We start from the raw sequence: 20,819 nt of genomic DNA, 5'->3' as shown, positions 1-20,819 counted from the left end.
CATGCCAACATCAAGACATTTTTCTCTCCTATAAATGCCAATAAATACAGACACCTGCATGTCTCATTACTGCAGCTGATACATTACCAGCCAACTCTTCTAAGAAAATACAGCAAGAAGAGGTTCAGTTCCTTTGTCCTCGTCTGCGTTACAGAGTACCTACTACACGAGCACTTGTACTGGGACAACTGGAATCCAAGAGGCAAATCAAAGGCAAAGCTTTGCTCAGGCTTCAGGGGGGCTTTCAGGCACAAGGGTAAAATTAATAAATATAGTCCCTTTCCTGGCTGTCACAGATTTCCCATTTCATTAAGCACCTCAGCCATTCTTTACCAGTGTTGGAAGCAGGGGATGTTACCTGTTCAAGGTGACACTTCAGTTCAGTCATTTCCACCTCCCAGGCTGCTTTGTGCAGGGCGTACTGCTGCTGCAGCCCCTGGCGCTCACGTTCCTCATCCCGCAGCTCCGTGCGGAAGTCATCCAGCAAACCCTTCAGAGCGTTCAGGAGCTTCCGATTTTCACTTGCCTGACACAACAAAGCAAATGACATGCTGTCATTGGATGGCTTTAGCCTCCAGTTTCATTTTTAGGAGAAAAAATGCCTGCATGTCCACTGCATGGAAAACAAAGTGCCTGCTCTAACTTTTGCATGAGAAAACTAACAATAGCAATGCCTTCTCTGTATACAGGCTGCCCAGGGAAGTGGTTGAATCACTATGCCTGGAGGTATTTAAAAGATGTGTAGACATGGCGCTTAGGGACATGGTTTAGTGGTGGACTTGGCAGTGTTAGGTTTACTGTTGGACTCAATGATCTTAAGGGTCTTTTCCAACCTAAATGATTCTATGATTCTGCAATTCTATGATTCTACTTATTGTTAGCCCTACTCCTGAAGCACCCATGAAAGCCAAAGATACTTCAGTCACCCTGAAAAAGGCACTAAGCATCTTTCTGGATTGAGGACATCTGTAATAACTTCTTTTTTAATATTGAAAACCAAAGCTAGAGTATCATTCCTGAGGTTTGTTGGGTAGCTGGCTGTCTCATACATACATTCACTGCTCAGCATCAAACCTCAAATATTTGTAAACTACATATAAAGAAAAGGGATTACTTTTCAATGCTTTTGTATTATCAGATAAAATTACTTTGGAAAAAAAAAGTGAGGTTTTGAGCTGAGTATCTCTGCTAAGGTGTTTCACTAGTCTGTACTTCACATTTCTGCTCAGTCCCAGGCAGCTGCACACAGATTAGCTTTGCAGCAGCACCTTGTTTGGTACCAAAGGCATGAATGCCAGGTAGACCACTTTCCCTCTTGAAGATGGGATCAAAGAGCAAATCCCCATCCATGTCTTGTTGAGAATGTCGGGGTCATACTGAAAACGTCTGTGCTCTTATGCTAGCCAGGAGCCAAGAATGGAGTTAAACTGAAAGTCTAGCCCAGAGCTGACATCTGGTCTTGGCATGTACTGAAAGACAGCATGTATACTTATTCAAATACCTAATATTTTTTTTCTTCATTTTGGCATTTACTTTCTGCACTTTCTGCACATCTGGAGACTTGCAAAACATGTCATTTTTATGTTAAATATTGTAAAACATTTTTTTAAAGATTTATTCTGTATCAGTAAAATGAAAGGTATCCCACTGTTTTTTACAGTCATTGAATTAGAAAACAGAAATGTGTAACATGATTTATTTATCCAAAATTTAAATAAAATATTCCCAATGAGCCTCTCAAAGATCAGGAAGTAGCCAGAGACTGTATTTCACAAGTTATTCTGAATAGAAAAGACTTTCAAGAAAATTATACTTGATTAGCAGACACAGCATGAGCAGAAAAATGGGAAAGCTTACTCAACAAATTCAGCATTTAATCACCTGGTTCTCATAAATGCGTTGGCTTCCTTGGGAAGGCCTAACCAAAATTAGCTGTCTTGATTCTTGCATGATAGTCTAATTGATTTTATTTTTTATTTATTTTCCCAAGTGGAAGCTTCCTGCAATTCCTCTTATGTGGTATTTCATGAAATACCTATACAAGGACTTCTTTGTAGACAAGTCAAGTAAACAGATGTATGAAAAAATCTAAATAATTTTCATGTGTTTTTTTTCAGTGGCAATACAGAGAAAATTTTAAGCAGACAGCTAAGCTGATTTCAAACACTCATCAGATTTTTGGCATCACTGAACCCACCTCACCCACTTTTGTAATCACTAATCAGACATACTACGGTGCCTTTTTTCTTTAAAAAACAAACAAATGTGGTCTACTTTTTCCAAGTCATTTGATTCATCAGCAAAAATATGCTAGATGCAGGGAAATGTCTGCAGGTGCTCACTGACTGACCTATAATCTGTCTGGGCTAATGAAATGTGATGGTGTACAACATGGGGTTTTATAAGAAACGCACCCACAGAAGCAGAATTAATTCCATTAACATTCAATGCCAATTAGCAGTTTCCTACTATACAGCAGCAGTCTCCATCATGCATATAAGATCACCTACTTTTCAATATGTAATGAGATTTTATGTTTCCACCATGAATTTTTGTTCTGATATCCAATTAAGGCTAAATTCTCCAAACATCTCAAGCCCCTTGTGTAGTAATCAGAATAAGAGCTCTTTTGAAGATTTGTCCTTAGTGTCACAACAGGAGCTGCTGGGTATTGACTGCATCAAAATCTGGCCTCATCCTCTTTGAAAACCCTGACCCCAAATGTCTATAAAGTGCTTTCATCCAAGAGCCACGTTCTGTGTTTTCTGGTACGCTGCATAAACCTTTATCTGGCAAAGTACTCTAAAGGCTCCACGAGGGAAATGAGGCAGAAGAAAAAATAAACCCAAATAACACTAAAGCAAGCTACATCCCTCCTTCCTGTGCATACATTTGATAGCTTCGGTCCTGTAAAACTAGGTTTGCAAAGAAAGAAGTGATGGACTAGTACAGTGAGGAGTCAAAAGAGCCTCATCACAGGTTTGTAGCCTACTGGGATGAGGGCATGTCTTACATCGATGTTGCTGTTATGAGACAAGTACCCCAGGTGCCCCCTGGGCTTGATGGGATTTTAATTAACTTGCCAATATAAATCCAATTTTGTTTACATACTTTCAATTCCTGCAGTGAAGTCTCTTTTGCAAGACTTTGTATTTACAGTCTGAAGTTGGAGAGGTCTGTGTGATTATTTTTTCTGTTTTGCCAAACTGGAATGTTTTTGGAGAACAGACAAAGTACTTTTGAGACAATGTGCTCTGAAATACAACATTTACATCCAGACATGTTTTAGATTTCTGTTGGTGAAACTACCAAACAACTTCTGCGTAAGAATAAGTCCCATAGATACATAACAAGGATTGTTATGGTCTTCTCCTTCCTCCCAGGGATGTTGTACAGGCAGAAGAAATGGGGCATGGCTGTTATTCCCTGGACAGTCTCCCATGCAAGGAGCTGGCTCTTTAGTACCTTACCAGTTACTGAAATTTAGAGCATGGAGGAATCTGACGGATTCACAACTAAGAGATCTAAGAGAATTACAAAAGCAGTTTAAAGTCTTGTTGCATCCAAAGCTCAGGATTTATAGGTAAAGGAAACAACAGCTGACAGTAAGTAAAAATTTAATGTAGTAAAACTCTACTTAATTCCATGACTTTGGAGTCAACCCCAGAGATGGGAGCCTCCAGCTCTAGAAAAGTTTGGGAGCAGAGCAGTTGTTTGAAGCTTGGTTCTGCTTTTAATCACAATTCTTTTTTCTCTGAGAATTTTACTTAAGAATTTAGTCACAGTCTGGTATTACAAGCAGGTTAGTAGAGCAGTCAATTAAAACACACGGTCAGGAGCCTAAACACTGAACGAGAACTATGCATTTTCTCTGTCTAATCACAGATCTAGGCAAAAGTGAAGCAGGATCTTGGTGCAAATCATTTTAGTATATTTAGGTCTTAATCACTATTCCTTTGGGCTTTTCACTTAGGTAAGGTTTGAAAACAAATATTGTATGAGCAAAAACCAACTAACTGGGGATTTTCTTGACTCCCACCCAGCAACACCATTGACTGTATTGGTTTTTAATGTTTTTTCTATTGGACCACAGGTGTGTAAACTCCTTTCTTCTTACTCCCCTAATCTTACACCATCCAACAGGCATCTCACCCTTTCTACTCAACTGAACCAAAGCTCTTCCTTTTTCCACAGGCTGTTCACCCTGATCTCTTACTACACACATAGAAATGCTGACTTACAGCAAGCCCTCCTCTACTATGCTGCCAGCCTGACTTGCCTGCTTATCTCCTGCCTATGACTAGACTTCACGCTTGGCTCTTAAGCCTTGTCAGTTCCTTGCCTGACCCTTTCTTGGCTACCAGCCAAGGGACAACGCCATGAAGAGAAAGATGAATTGGCCCTTCCCAGAGTCCCCATCTACTCTGCCTCTCATCAACTAATGTTTTTTCTCCCCTCTCCCCTCTGCTGTGCCTTCATTCATCCACACACTGGGCACATAAAAATCCCAGACAAGTGAGATGTGTACTTTCCACCAAGTCGAGTACCTCAAATCATAGTAATATAAAATTAAAGGCTACTTGTTAAAATTAAAGCCTCAGGTTTATCATTTTTCTCAAAACAATTCCACTTTCCAGGCAGGGTGAGAAAGTCAGCAGCAAGAGTGCAGGCTGAAAATACAAGCCATTAAATATTAACATTAAATGTTAAAGATAAATACAGGTTACTCCAAGTTACCATAAGCCCTTTCTTTTTTCTGACCTAGTTATCTCAGCCACTCCTAGACTATTGCAAAATTTCCTTCTTAATGTGAAACAAGTGCTGATGCATTTCATCTTGGAGCTTGCCAGGCAGAACCAGCAACTTAGGGCTCTCCTGGGCAGGTGCAAACCTTGGAGAGTTCCAGCTTCACCACTCACCGCAAACTCCCCATACAAACAGTGCTTTTATCCAGCTGCAGGCTTGAGGAACCTGCAGAAGACCCTGAAAACCCTGGGTGTTTCCCAGTGCAGCCTGACTAGTCAGTGGTATACTGGGAGGTGAGCACTGCTGAGATCCACCCCTTCAGGAAGGATGTGCTCTGGGTCTGCTGATACTCTCAGAGCTTTTAAAGCTGGGACAACACAGGCGAAGTGTTTTCTTGCTCTGTTTTTGTTTAGTTAATGTGAATTAAATGGAGCTGATGTTTATGGGTCAAAGTCTGTAATGCGTGTAGAGCAAGGACCAGGGTCTGTGAGGTTGGTGAGCACAGTGAAGGTCCTGCACGCAGGAGGTTTGCAGACCCAAGCCATCCACCACAGTGAGATGGACAATTCAGGCCGAACTGATACTAAGGCGTGTGCAGGCAGATCAAGGCTCTGGCAGAGCCTCAAGGATGCGGGAGGTGTACAGGCAACTAATCTGTCATGGTCCTCCAGAAGACACTTCTGATGCCCTGAATCTATGACAGCATCAGAATTAACCTATACTAGGGCTTCCTATTTCTATGCCAGAGAATAATCACAATCCTTTCTTGCCATTGACAAATACAAGCCTCATAACACTGAAAATCCTTTTTACACGGCTGTCGATAAACACAGTGGTTATGAGAAGATTCACTAGTGTGAGCAGGCAAAAAAAGTAATAGTGCTTAAAATGAGAAATATTTAGCAAACTCACTCATTCTTGCAGTGTTGAAATAGCACTTTTTTCCTGTTTGGAAGGTGTTATGGATTTGTGCGGTGCGGGTTTTTTTGGTAGTGGGGGAGGGGGCCGCAGGGGTGGCTCCTGTGAGAAGCTGCTCGAAGCTTCCCCGGCTCCGAGTCGGACCCGACTCTGGCCCAGGCCGAGCCCATCAGAGGCAGTGGTAGCGCCCGTGGGAGAACAGATTTAGGAAGGGGAACCTGCAGTGAGTGGGGGGAGTGGGATGTGAGAGGAACACCTCTGCAGACACCGAGGTCAGTGAGGAGGAAGGAGGGGAGGAGGGGCGCCTGAGGCGGTGGATGCCCCTGCAGCCCGCGGTGAGACAAGACGGCAGGCTGTCCCCCCCAGCCCATGGAGGGGAGCGGGGGAGCGGAGGCCCACCTGCAGCCCAGGGAGGAGCCCACGCCGGAGCAGGGGGATGCCCCCGAAGGTGGCCGTGACTCCATGGGAAAGCCCGCGATGGGGCAGTCTGTGACTGGAGGACTGCAGCCCGTGGGAAGGACCCATGCCGGAGAAGTTCATGGAGGACTGTCTCCCGTGGGAGGGACCCCCCGGTGGAGCAGGGGCCGAGTGCGGAGTCCTCCTCCCCCTGAGGAGGAAGGAGCGGCAGAGACCAGGTGTGGCGAGCTGACCCCAACCCCCATCCCCTGTTCCCCTGCGCCGCCGGGGGGAGGAGGTGGAGAGAACCGGGAGTGGGGTTGAGGCGGGAAGGAGGGAGGGCTGGGGGGAAGGTGTTCTAAGGTTGGGTTTTACTTCTCAGTGTCCATGTTTTGTTTTGATTGGTAGTCAATGAAATTGATTTTGTTTCTTCCCCCAGTTGAGCCCGTCTTTTGCCCGTGACCATCAGTGGTGAGTGATCCCTCCCAGTCCTTATCTCAACCCAGCAACCTGCCTTTATATTTTCTCCTCATCCCACTGTGGCTGGTTGGGGGAGTGAGCGAGCGGCTGCGTGGTGCTTTGTTACCGGCTGGGCTGAAACCACAACAGAAGGCAAGAAACCTATTATACCTTCACAAGTCCATTTGGATATCATGCACTATTCACTATCAAGAGAGGTATTGAGACACGGTCTGTTCCTATAGATCATTTCTTTAAGCAAGATTAGCTGGAACTGCTGCATTAGAATATCATGCAATGTATACAAAAATTAATTATAAGCAATCCTACTTCCCGTTGCTGCCACCTAAATTGAGATTAATGCCTAAGCAATGATTATTTCAAAGAGGACATAATTTATTTGAATGTTCTTGGTAATTTTGGAAAGTTAGTACATGACAGAGTTTGTACTGAGAAAGTATGTTGGTTTATATTTATTTTACTCATTCTAGATTAAATCAGTCTACAGATGGAATGCAGTTAAATCACATGCTCAGGAGCATCTCCTTCACGGTCTTCTTCAGTCTCTACCAGAGAATAGCTTGCTGAGAGGATAACAGTGATGGGTCTGGGTGACTGGCAAGGTAGAACCTTTCCAAATGCCAAACGCATCAAATGAATACTACCTTGCTAGCACACTTCACAGAAAATAATAGCTAAAGAATGGAGTTGTCAGCTAGCACTATGAAAAAGGGAAGCAAAAGAGTATATAAAGCAGAATATGAAGTAGCATAAAGACCACAGATCTCTTCTATTTTTATTCAAACAGAAATTCTAACTGAAGTTACATCCTGAACGAGAGAGGTAGGTTGCAAGACAGTCTGTGCATCTCTCAGCAGCAGCCTAACCTTATTATAGGATAGAGACTTACTGTTGCCTGCTGCATATCTATTAGACCATATAGATAATAAGCAAACAGGTTGTACATAGTCATGAGAGTCTGGGGAATTCAAGGTGAAGAACTGAAATGCAAACACACACAATCCCCAGATCCTGCAGCAAGTCCAGCAAAGTAATGCGGTCATAGAGAGTACATATTTGTCTGAGACTCTCGCAGTGGAGTGGGCTCCCAAGTCAAGGGCCCAGACAGAGATGGGGCATGAGGCATAAAGCTTCAAGACCTTTTCCACTGAATTTGTGTTTTACACAGAATTCTTGCTGCATTCTACTTATGATTGCAAATAATTCCATGTAACAGGATGCTCTCATCTGAATGTTTTCCATTTTAAAAATATAAGAAGATGCTCCTGAAGAACTGTTGGAAGCCTTAAGTCTGTCCCCTTTGAATGTTTGCTATTATTATCATTAAGACTGCTGGTATTTCAAATGCACAAAGGAAAAAGCTAGGATATATGGCAGTGCTCTGACACACAGGCAGGGCACAGGAGATGTCAGGGAAAAGTTGGCATGATTTGCTTTTAGGCATTTAAAAACAAGCCCAGTGACAGGAAGGAACTTTTGCATTGTTTTCCCATCATCTCTAAGGGAAACATTAAATACAAATGCTACTTTCTTAAATTATTTAAAGGGAATAAAATCACCTCTTCTTGCTAAAAGCTTGACAATAGAATACAATAGATGTGCTCAGACAAGAGGAGCATGTCAATTCTGCAAACCGTCACATACTGATAGATGTTTCTGGGCAAACAGCCACAAGAGGAAATAGGGTTTTTCACTGACAGCATCTGCCAACAGGACAACAGTAATCATGTGTCTCCCGATTAAATATAAATATAATGGATGAAATCCACTGTAATTGCTGTGTAGCTAGAAGTATTTGTACAAGTATGATTCTAGGTGATTTAACACAGCAGCAGAAGAAAATGAACTCCCTTGGAAAATCCAGTTTCCATTTCCAGGGCACAATATAGAAATGGTATAGTACCTGCTTCTGCTGCTGCAGTAATTCTGCAGTCTGCAGCTGTGGTCCATGATCAGTGCTCTCCGTGGTAGGATGCTGGGAGAAATCTGGCAGTGCAAACACAACATCCTCTTCCTCCTCCTCTCGCTCTGCATCATCCGCCTTCTGCTCAGACTGAATGCCAAAGTTGGGCAGGGCCTCAGAGTGCTCAATCTAAAAGGCAAGAGGTGGGACACATCAACACTCTTTTGCCATTTACCTCAGGGGACAGAAATCTATTGAAGAGCTAAGGGAAGGGACTATCTTCCTCTGCATCCCTGTGGTGGGATATATTAACTTCTATTCTGTAGGCTACAGGAAATTATCTTTGGGTGGGCACACGTTGCATATGTGAACACAACACTATGCAGGCCTGCAAAATAGGAGATCTGTGCAGCTGAGAAGATGGGTATAATGTACCATGCTGGATATAATCCATCACACATCCATGAAAAACTATACAAGACACTGTTGTATTGTCTGATGAAGATATGGAGATCAGGAAGTATTCAAATCTATCACTTTATTCTCTCTAATGTGTTAGCAAAATACATGATCCCAATAATGACTGGAGGTGCATTGGTTATAAATTAACCAGTCAAAAAATCCAAACAGTGAAAAAATGAAAGCTATTTTGATATTAGAAAATGAGCTAGTTTACATAAAAGCAAATTAGTACTGCTGAAGTAAAGTAGAAGCAAATTATTTCTAAATAGCTACTCATCTCTTGTTTCTGACTCATATTACTACAGCAGATGAAGGTAAAGATGTTCATCTACCCTTTACCTAAGAATACAAAACACTGCAGTATTCAACTTAAGCATACTCCTACCAGACCTGGAAGGTTACCTGTACTGCCAATGCAGCAAACACTGAAAAACACTAGGCACATAAGTATCAGAAATACTGAGAAAAATTACTTAGTTGCTTTAGCAAATGGCTTCAGAATCGCATGAATCTGAAAAACAAATCTATTATTCTCAAGAATTTTGTATAAAATGTCAGAATGGGTAAACACTTTTTTAAACTTATTTTTTTCTTTAGGTAAGATTTCCAAAGCAAATGGTAATTCTGGATGTGCAACTCAACACAATTTAGCAGCACCTTTCTTCACAGTGCATGTTGGCTGGCAATCAGACCCCTGCTGAGATGTGCCAGCTTGGGGATTCCAGGTTGTTATGTACTTCTGAAATTCCTGATCTTAATTTAGTTGCTGCTTGGAAAATCACCATGATGACTACTGGCATACTGCTGCTGACTGTGTTAGACGTGTGTATGGAGAAGATGAACAAACAAGAATGATTCACTCTAAGTTCCCACAAGAAGCTGTATAATTCTCCTGCCAACATGAAAACAGAGCTTCCCTCCATCTGTATTGCTGAAGGCTTTGTTAAGGAACACACTGTGCACACGATGAGAAAAATGACAGCACTCAACCCATCTAAACAGATTTGACTCCATCAGCTCACTAACCTTTTTTTTCTTTCCAAAAATTATTCAGGAGTCCTATCTTTGAGACCTAATTAAATTTTCATTTACTGTGAGAGAGTTTTTCAGGACCAGATGTTTGTACTAGTTAAGGGTTCAGATTTAAAGATGAGTGATCTGTAACATATCATGCAAAATATACTTTAGCACAAGCCAACTTATGAAAACGCTTAATGTTTAATTTGAATCCCCTTTAAATCTATGTGTAATTCTAAAGTTGCTGATGCCACAACATATTTAAAGTCTACACTTAAAGAAGGGACATCCCAGTACCCCACCACTTGCAACTTCATTGGGTTAATAAGGTGGGACAGTTACCTCTAATACGTCCTCCCCTTCCTCCTCCATTCGCTTGCCTTGCCTCCAATGTTTCAGCAGCCACTTCAGTTTGACGTACAGGAGGAAGGTGTCCTGCTTGAAATGCCTGAGTTCTTGCTGCAGCAGGCTTTTCTCCTGGTTCCAGGTCTTCTCTTCCAGTTTGTTCTGCAAAGTCAGGCTCTGCACTTCCAAGTCTTTCCTCCGCAGGGTCTGCATGTGCTCCTCCTCCAGCTTTAATGGAACAACAGACACCATGTCAATGGGGTGGTGTCCTGGGGCGATCTTCAGGACTTGTACTTTGTTGGGTGAGACAAACTGAAATCTCTAATTTTCATCAGTAGTGACTAGCTATTGAGTTTGGCTCAATGAGTTCCTCAGCAGTTATGACTATTGAGGAAATTAGAGGACAGTTGCTGATAAGCTTTTTTTAGATAACCATATCCAAATAACCTGCTGTGGAAGTGGACATTTACTTTTAAGATGCACGAGACCTCTGCTGCTGCTTCAATGTTTTATACCACTCATATTCTCCTCCCCCTCTTGATTGTATTCCTGCAGTATGTTCCCAGCACAGCCACTACCCCACACTGCTGCACACATCACACCTGCTAAATGCATTTGCAGCCATTCCTACAAGGTGGGACCACAGCTGCCCTTCAGACAACCTGGAATATTATCCTTGCCTCTTCCTTCCCCAGCCACAGACTGATCCGTTCCTCTGTGGCTACGTCTCCCTCTGCTTCTGGAAGGGCAACGCTCCTGAAGGAACCACATCCAGTATCTCGGATACAACTACTGGTCCCTCATTTCTCACAGTTCATACTTGGAGGCATCTGAATGACTCAAAGTAAACAGCTTCTCATTCCAATACAACTAGATCAGGGACACACGCAGAACTGAAGAGACAGGAATAGGTTGCAACTTGGTATTCAACATGTCTCAGTTTCAGTACTAGAAGCACCAAGAAAAGCTCATTCTTTGGAGCACATGCATAATTACATCTGTTTCAACACAAGGCCACCTGAAACATTATCCTTTAAACATGACTTCTCCCTCAATACGTCAAAATCAAACCATGGCATGACCTGTGCCCAGCAGCACTTGTACAAGTTAGTTGTACAACATCTCATATTCTGCATGCACGAGAGAGTGTTTCCACTTCAACCAAGGTGCGGTTCACATTGACCAAAAAAAGACAGATGGAAAATGAGTACAGAGCCACTGCTTACAGATACCAGTTTCTACTATTTTCCATTCTGCCAAACAACAGCCTCTCCCTTTGTTGACCAGCTCCACAGACGGAATCTATGAAAGCCACAGTACACTAGTGACCACAATGATCTAAACCATAAGAACATACCCTGCAACTAACAACATTCACACAGGAATGAAGAATATGTCAGAGATTCTTCTTCAGGAGCATGGACCCCCTAGCAATTAATACTGATAAGAAATATATGCTTCATTTTCATGGCAACATTCAGATGCTTCTGATACGGGGTACTGGTCCATACTAGATGGTTTACTAAGGACTTTCCTGCCCTTTAAATGATGTCCTCTGTCATAATGCAAATTTTCAGCATCTACGCTATAATGCCCTAAAAAGCTCCTGATTAAATTAAAGTTATTTACAGTAGTTGCTAACTTAGACGGGTTTAAAATACAGCTTAAAAGTAGTCTGGGACAAAATTAGTTATAATGGCCCAAAAACCATACATGCAACTCCTAATAACATTCATGGAGATTGTACACTGCTAGCACACATCAATTTGATGTCATTAAACATTGCTAAAAATGAAATAATAAAAAAGGGGTTTTTTTAATTTTAATTTTTATAAGAAGAAACAACTATTGATTTTGTGTTGATGCAGTTCTTCCACCAGATGAAGTTATGGCTAAATACAGCAAAGATCTGAGTCATTTCCACCAGAAATCCTGGAAGATGATAAAAAAGGAACAATATCAACAGGATGGGATTTAACGTGGAAAAAATGAAGAATCCAGAAGATGCTCTTATTATTCTATTTCTACTGGCTGTCAACATGAATAGCTAGCTTTGATTTTGCTGCATTTTTCATTGTTTTTACAAGCTTTTATGATCTAAGTCCCCGTGGTCACAAATTCTTGCAGAAGACCCTTGTGGAAGTAGCTTCATAGAGTATTATGCTTTTTCAATGGAAAGCTATTGCAAAAGAAAAGAACTTTGAGGCAGGCATAGCTTCCAAAAAGCTTTCATGGCCAAGGCAACTAGGAAGGAAATCAATTTACTGGTTGCCTCTTCCATGAGAAAGCTCCTATGGAGATCAACTGGAAATTAAAGCTACTTAGGTAAAAACAGAGAGATATCACTTGGGCATAATGAGATTAGCTGGCACAAGGAAAAATGCTTTACACTATGCAACAATCATGCTGAATTTAGGCTATGAAGTAAATTTTAAAAGAAAACTTCAGTTAAGAGCCAAACAGCCTGCAAAAATTAGCAACAGATTTTTTTCACTCTAGGAGCTAGAGATCACAAAACGATTGACTAATCTACTCCAGCTTTCAAAAGACCAGGGGGAGCCCATGTAACAAAATATGATTTATTCAGCAGTTATGAATAAGAGGGTTGGAAGCATGGGGTACTGACAAATACAAAAAAGTCCTGATTCGTGTCTCAGATATGAGCGTGTAACAACTCCGCTGACTTCAGAGAAGTGTTGGATTTTCTTTGGGCTAGGAGTGGTCAGAGTAAGGCATAGAGCCAAACTGTGCTCCCAGAGACACCCTTCCCCAGCTCACAGAGAGCTGAAGGGGCTGATATAATTCCCCATCAGTATTTCATGTCTCTACCTCAACTTCCCCCATGCAGGGGAGGACAAACTTCTCTCCACCAAGCAGAGAAGCCAGATTCAAAGCAGCAAAATAGGCTTGAGTTTACATTTCCCCAACTTCCAGATTCTTCATTTACTCAGATGAGGTCAAACAGGCACAGCCATCAGGACACAAGTTCCCATGGTCCTGACAAACAAGGTCCATGCCACATATCATGGTCATGCGTCACCCAGCAGGTGGGTTTTGTATTTACCTGGATGATCCTTTCTGTAAACTTTTCTTGCTCCTCTCGGTGAATTCTCGTCTCCTGCTCAAGCTGAGCCTGAAGCTCCTGTATCGATACATTCTGTACAGGTAAAACATGGGAATCCCTGAGCTGATCAGCAGGACAAAGTGATAGGTTTAGCAGAAAATGTGTCTCCATGGTGTAAAACAAAGGAAAAAAGGAAAGAACTGCAGGACAGACATCTGCACAACTCACGGTTATCAATAGTTAAAACCAAAGCACAGTGTGCAAATATATAGGAATGCCCTAAATATGTGTGGGAATTTCCTGTGTGGTTTCTTCTGAAAACTAAAGCTGGTATGCTGATGTTACATGTTGGATATTCCCTTCAGGCCCCTGCTCTGGGTTTGTACTTGAGTAGCTGAGACAGCACACCATCAACGACATTTGTCAGATGAGCTCCTATTTACAGGATTACATATTTGGTGGTGTATTTCTTTATGATAATAAAAGCTATAAAATTTTAACATCTCTGCAGAAGATGCATCTAATGCACATATATTGAACCTAATTATTTATTCATTTGCAACACTTCTGATTAGGCATTTAATGGGATAACATTTATTAAACCATCTAAGCGTATAAGGTCCCTTTCTTCAGATACAGGACAGCTCTCTGCACAAGTTGACTTCATTCTGTGATTTCTACTCAAAATAATGACTCCACAAATGTCACGGTGATAAGCTGTGTGAGCCTGATATCTGAACAAAATGCTTAAGTATCTCCCCTTTCAGGTCCAACACTATTTTAATCTTAATAATTTCAATTTTATGTTCTCATTAAGTTTGGCATCACATCCACTTTACTTCTGAAAGTTACTTAATTCAAAAGAAAAGACCCAAGAAGGCAGAGTCAGATCTCATTATTTATACTATGTTAATTAATCTTGTGGCACTTACATTCCTGATCAGAACTTTCTATGCCCTTCATTTTGTGTCTCTCACATTGGAGCCTAAAACTGATTTGTCTGTACAACGATGATGCTTGGCCAGATGCCATCCTCTTCACATGTGTGACCATAGAAAACACTACAGCACCAAACTCCTACTTCTCAGAATAAAGACTCATTTAAAGAAGGGATTGCTTCAGGCTTCAAAGCATAATGCCAAATTCTCTGCTGGTCAACGTCCAGTGTGCTCCAACCTCGGCAGCTGCAAGGATGTAATGCAGATTGTGGGGACCGCTCTCAGAGGCTGCATTGCCATTTCTCCTCCGACAGCACCCCCGGCACCTGTCTCCTCTCCCCAGGCACTCCTCCCACCTCCCGAGAGCAAAACCAGCTGCGGCAGCCCTTGCTGGGACACTTTTGGTTATTCAAAAAGTATTTGTCACTGGGTCAGACACTCCTCTCCTTCTCCAGGGAAAAAGAAGATAAGGCAGATGGAAGTATCCCGTAAACGACCCGCTGGACCATACTCTGCCAAAAAACAAAAGTCACCCTACATATACTTTCTGGGCCCTATCAGTTTCTTCTTTACTTGATTCACTTATTGACTTGTGCATGTCTGTTTTGTACCTGAGGAAAAGACACTTCCAGCCCTCTGAAAGGTACACTTAAAGTGACCAAGACAACACTATCTGCGTTGTTGATTTCATCTTATGCCTTAACTTCTCTGCAGACATTTTGTATTGCATAAAGCAAAAATTCGGTCTCACAAATAATTTGGAAAGAACTGCTTGCAATGGGATTTGCCAGTTTTGCACAATCATTTGTAAATCATCAGTTTAATTTTCTCATCCAATAAATGAAAAATTACTTTAATCAGAAATTTCTGCATTCTTTTATTCTGACAAGGCTTCTTTAGGAATATGGCAAATAAGAACCAACATACCTAGTTAATTCAGGTGTAATTTAAAAAAATGTGTGTTCCTTCTTTTTATGAATTCAAAATTGGCCAAAATCATGCAAAGTCGATCTGGCGAAAACAGATACAACATTGCAATTCTCTTCTGTTGGCAATAATCACTTAAGAAAGTCTTATGTGCCTCCAGAAGTGGAAACTATGATTCATGTAAAAATACATACATTGTCAATTTAAAATACATAGGAAACATAACTGATCTTAATATGACTCTCCTTACAGTCATACAACTACACATTTAGATAATTAGAAATATTATTGGTCTTGGGATTCCTGGAACTGGAAGCTGAATCAGAGCAGCAGGAAGGCAAGGTTTGAATTTTTCACTATTCACTTCACACTTGTGTTTTCCAGTGAACAATGCTTTGTTAAAAGATCATTTCTTCTACTTTAGACTAGTATTAACTGGAATCACATAGTTACGTATATACTGACACCACCTTATGTATGCAAAATTAGGGCAACAAAATTATAAACTCATGCAATTTTTTGATAAACATGTAGCCCATGCAAAGCCAAGTTTCAGGAAACTTGGGCGCTGGGATTATGTGATAACTGTTGGAATTACTAGGAAGAGATTAAACACAGCATAAAGGCAGATAGACTACTACATGCACACTAGACAGTGCAAATATTTTTTACAATTGCTTTGCCTCTTTAACAATGGTAGATTTTTATAAGCAGCAAAGTAAACGTGTTGAAAAGCAGTTAATGCATGAATGCAGATCTGCATACCTTTTGCCTTCCAGTGCAACCTGAGGACTCTTCATAGTCCATAATTTCATATAATGTCATTTCTACCAGAAGCATTGGGATTAGTACTGCTGAAATCAAGGGAGATAAGGCTGCTTAAGTGCCTAATGGGGTGCCGCTAAACATTTGGATCGTGAACAAACAAGGTGTAGAAATGTATCATGTGATATTTGTATATGCAGTTCAGGTACCTAGCATTGCATTGATGGACGTCTATATGTTTATATGTGGATATCAGGCCCCTATCATACAAACAGCAGGGTGTAGCCTGTGGCACAACTGTGGTTTTGTTTTGTTTTGGAAAACAACACTCTACAAAATGGACACAAAAGTTGATAACCTGTTAATTTCCATTCTTTGTCTCCTTTGTTCTCATTAACGAACACGCTACACAAAGAATGGAAAACACCCCAAATGTGACAGCCACCACACAACATATGACACCACAGAAACAGACACAAACTCACTACAGCAAGACATACAAACACACTATAATGGGAACTACAGGCTAGTGCTACTCCACCACAGCGCTGCAGAAGCAGCTGCACTTCATCCGCAGGTCGACACCAATTGACAATTTCCCATGAATCCCAATTATTGCATTTCCAGATCCACTTCCACTCCCATCCCCTTGGACAGGCAGTGCCAAATCCTTCTACCGAGTCCTTTTCTCTCACCTGTTATCACTCCAGAACAAGCTAATCCACGCTGATGTCTTTACCTCAAGAGGATGTTCAGAGAAAAGTCATCCACACTTTGGGGGCTTCACCACCACTCCCTCATTGCACCAACCCCTTTCTGCCCCTCTCAGCGTGTTGAAGGCTTTTCAGGTTACTTTCTAGCTTATACAATCCCATATTTCTGCCTTGACTTGTTTTAACAGTATTGTCATGCACCATGAGGTACGTCTGGGTTTTACTTGTCTGTCTTCTCCATTTTACCATAGCTAATTGCAATCTCAAGTTGCCTGCAAACTTAATCAGTTTATATGCAACAACTGTGAACATCAAATTTCATGGAATATTTCTTTTTAGCCTTTTTTTTTTCCCCAGAAGGGATGGAGCAAAATAAGGCCTGAGGAGGCAGGGTAGAAAGATGCTTTCCAGCATTTGTGTGCAATTCCAGGAAGCCAAAAGATGGACTTTTATTCTGCTCACCTAATGCTATGTCATAACACTTTGAAATTTGGACCTTACATTTGACCACGCAGTCTAAAAACTGCTACTTTTTCACACATGACGGCTGACCATTGCATGCATACAATCAACCAGACTGGATAGGAACTTCCAGTGCCTTTTGTATTACCTTTTACATTCAATACACATCTACTGAATTCTCAGAGGCTGCTTCTGAAGATGTACTCTTCTCCTCACCCCTTAAAAATAAATTACATATATTCCATTTGCTAGTGTACAACAGGCAGTTGTGTGATTATTTGTCTGTGCTTATATGGAGAGTCTCTGATTTTAGGCAGATACAGAACACTTTGCTCCAAGTCTTTAAAAATCTCACTAAGCTCAGTTAGGACTGGGATATCCAGATTTACATCACAAAGGGTCTTTTAAGCCATTATATTGCCAACCTTTAAGGAATCTTGCATAGCAAGAAAGAATACAATTCAAAGTAAATTATTCTTGCTGGGAAGGAATATGTCAGCACCAGTCTGTCTCTTCTTTCCACAACTTTGCATCGGAGGAATAGTGGACACTATGAGACACAACCTTCTATGTGTTCCTCATTTGTTGGGGTTTTTGGTTTGTTGGGGTTTTTTTGGTTTGTTTTTTTTTTTTTTCAGAAGAAAGAAAAGTCACAATGTATAAAACATCCACTGTTTCCTTTCTGGGAAAACAAAATCTTAAATCAGGGCAAGAGAAAAGGATGTGTAAGTTTTCAGCGCATGGCTGGGAGCTGCTGCAAAAGCCACCCACCTGAAAAGCTCTCGCATGGAATTATGAAAATTGCAGAGAAGGAGCACAGACACTCCAAAACCAGCTAAAAATATAACATCCAAAATATAGACCAAATTTCTCTTCCTATGTCCAAAATGGATCCATACAGAAGTTTTGATTCAAAGCAGGTGGTAAAGTGACTTACCTAACTTGCACATCACTGGATCTGGTTGGTCCACACTTAACCCAGGTATTAACTTAGAGTAATAGAGATGTTTTATGTTTCTTATGGGCATGATAAGTAAGGAAAATGGATAAACAGAAGAATGGCCTAGAAGAAATTATTCTTCAGTGTGAGCTCTTCCTACTTTATTACTAGACCTTGTGGAAGACTTGCTTTTTAAGACATGCTCTCACCTTCTCCAGCCTATCTGCTTTTATTTTAAGTCTCTGGTGACAACTTGTTCCTTTTAAGTGAATTCACTTCAGTGGTTCTTTTTCCGTAACCTGGGAGTGTCAGAGATTTTGTGGCTTTTTTCTACACAGAAACAAATGTGTAAGTCTTTAAAAGCCATGTATAAAAATAATCCAAATCTGAAATGCAAAGATGAGTGCTTTTGCCCTTGGTGATACATACTTACTCAGGTAAGGGCAGAACTGATACCCCCTGAAGGAACAATCAGAGTTAGCAGATACAGCTCTATTTTAGAGCATCAGGTATCAAATACTGCAACAAACTATATTTGATCATTTGAAAGAGTGAAATTTTTCTCCTCCAGAATGTCTTCTTGTTTCTGAATAAACAGGACAAGACTGCTTAAGGAAGCTGCCTTTTGTTTATGGATATTCCATTGGTAAAAAGGGTAAAATTCACCAGATGAACCGGTTCCCATTTGTGGCCATAGTAATCCTTTGATTTGTGCCAGGCATTTGCTCCGTGAAGCATTGTGTTACCTTTTTTATTTTCTCCATGTCTTTTAGTCAGGGCAATTCTCACTTGTTCACTAGCTTTTTCTTTGGATGGTAAAGAATTATTTTCCCCCTCCCACCATAACCAGGCTCTGCTAAAATCATGAATAATGGATCGAACATCCACCCCAATGGGCTCCAACCTCCTGCAACAGCATCTGAATGGCTTGTTTCAGCAAGAAAACAAAGCCCTGCTCTTAAGGCAATTTCAAGATACAATTTCCCTCTGACTGTGACTCTAACCCACCTCCTTAACATGCAAATACATTCTAATAATACTGTTGCACTAACAACTGCAGTGCAAAACCCAAACAAAGGCAGATGTTTACAGTTAGGCTACAAGGTAGTTTCAAGCATAAGTCAGTCTGCATTTGTTGTATTCAATCAAACAATTAGGCTCCCACAATGCTCATTTTTAAAAATAGGAGAGACAGCTAAATGGAAACTGCTCAGCATTGCTTGGGAAAATTTTCATTTAAAATCCAGCTTGGAAAAAATTAATTTAGAAAAATGGGTTTGCTTGCTTAAAAAGAAAACATTTGCCTCACTGAAATGAAATGTGTTGTTCTCATGCTGAAAGTCCATACGGAGTAAGAAGATCATCAGTCAGTGTTATCCACTGGCCAGTGCATATATTTTCACTTCATAAGCTAAAGCAGATAACGGCTTATGTGTAGCCATCTCTGCTGTGGGCATTGAAGATTTGAGTCTCCATCAGAAATTTCTGTGATAATAAAAAAACCCCTTTGGTATTTGAATAATATTTTTTCCTGCTCATTCATCCAGTACAAAAAATTGGTAGTTTTTGCTAGTGCAGTGTATGACATTAAAAAATAAAATATTAAAAATGATACCATACAAAATTATTTAGAGAAATCTTCTGCTTCGCTTGGGTTTGACTATTACAGATTATAAGATTTCAATTGGCTGCCCACCCACTGAAAAGTTTCAGAGTAAAGCAGTGTAATATTCTTTGTTGCTTAAGTAAACCTGACTGAAACAAACACCTTAACCTTCAACATTTTCTCAAGTTAGGCCATTTGAGCCCCAGCCTTGCTCATCTTTTGAGCATACCTGGCCCTAAACTGGCTATTCCCTACCTTTGATTATAATAACTGACTTGCTCCTTGTCAGGCTATGGTGTGAAAACCACCCATCCTCTGTTTAAACACAGCTTGCTGTACACAGTTTACATATCATCCCATTCTGGGAGAAGGAAAAAAGATATTGTGCCAAAATTACCCAAATCCCTAATCTTAACAGAGGGCTCACATACAGGGCTTAATATAATAATGAGGCTGATCTAAGATAAGGGGCAATTAATAAAGATGATGGAATTGAAACAGAAATATTGTAAACATTTGCTGTGGTCATTTTCTGACCTAAGCTACCATAACTATCGACCAATACAATTGCAAAAGGATCCACGCTGAATGCCAAGGTTTCTCTACCTCATCAGCCCATTTCACAGCTGAGGAGGAAAGACTTTACCTTTCTGTGAGAGTTACAGTGTCCTGAGTTTATCAGATATCCTTCCTGAGGTTTATTATCACTGGTAAAAGTGAAAAGTTGGAAGAGAAGCTGCTGAACAAATTAATTATTCTAATACTACCAAAACTCTGCACTGTCAGGATAATTTAAAACAAACAAAACAAAACTAGCAATGAATTACCTGTTTTAAGATGAAGGGCCACTCTCCCTTTGATATTCAATACAGCTTTGTGCTGCTTGACTACCAGCCGCCCTGAAGCTTTTTCTTCCTACCCGTTTTCTAGTGCTTGTTATCACTTACTTACAAACCCATCTGTCCCAGCCAGCATTCTCCTTTTCCCAGACTCAATTAGGGGTTTCAGATATACTAAGGCCTCTGCATGTATCTTTAGAATTGAAAACACATTAAAACTCAGCCATCACTAGAAGCTACTCTAACCACCACGGTTTCAAGGTGGATTTGGCTTCCCAGTGGCCAGCAGAAAAGTTTT

General features: G+C 40.9%; 1 protein-coding gene across 11 annotated transcripts in view; it reads right to left on the bottom strand.

Moving 5' to 3' along the window:
• MTCL1 (microtubule crosslinking factor 1) overlaps positions 1–20,819 on the bottom strand; it is a 115,108-nt gene that overhangs the window by 24,954 nt on the left and 69,335 nt on the right. For 7 of the 11 annotated variants that reach the window (XM_030011103.2, XM_030011100.2, XM_030011098.2 and 4 more), the window contains 4 exons: positions 13,332–13,424; positions 10,265–10,495; positions 8,444–8,632; positions 359–526 (listed from right to left, as the gene is read on the bottom strand). In XM_030011103.2, the coding sequence (XP_029866963.1) occupies positions 359–526; positions 8,444–8,632; positions 10,265–10,495; positions 13,332–13,424 (681 nt within the window). The remainder of the gene's footprint in view (positions 1–358; positions 527–8,443; positions 8,633–10,264; positions 10,496–13,331; positions 13,425–20,819) is intronic. The other 4 variants (XM_030011104.2, XM_030011097.2, XM_030011102.2 and 1 more) reach the window with 1 other exon arrangement.

The sequence above is a fragment of the Aquila chrysaetos genome, chromosome 4 (assembly GCF_900496995.4).
Source record: "Aquila chrysaetos chrysaetos chromosome 4, bAquChr1.4, whole genome shotgun sequence".
NCBI classification, from domain to species: domain Eukaryota; kingdom Metazoa; phylum Chordata; class Aves; order Accipitriformes; family Accipitridae; genus Aquila; species Aquila chrysaetos.
The sequence above is the reverse complement of the archived record's forward strand: the minus strand, read 5'-3'. Positions and strand labels throughout refer to the sequence as shown.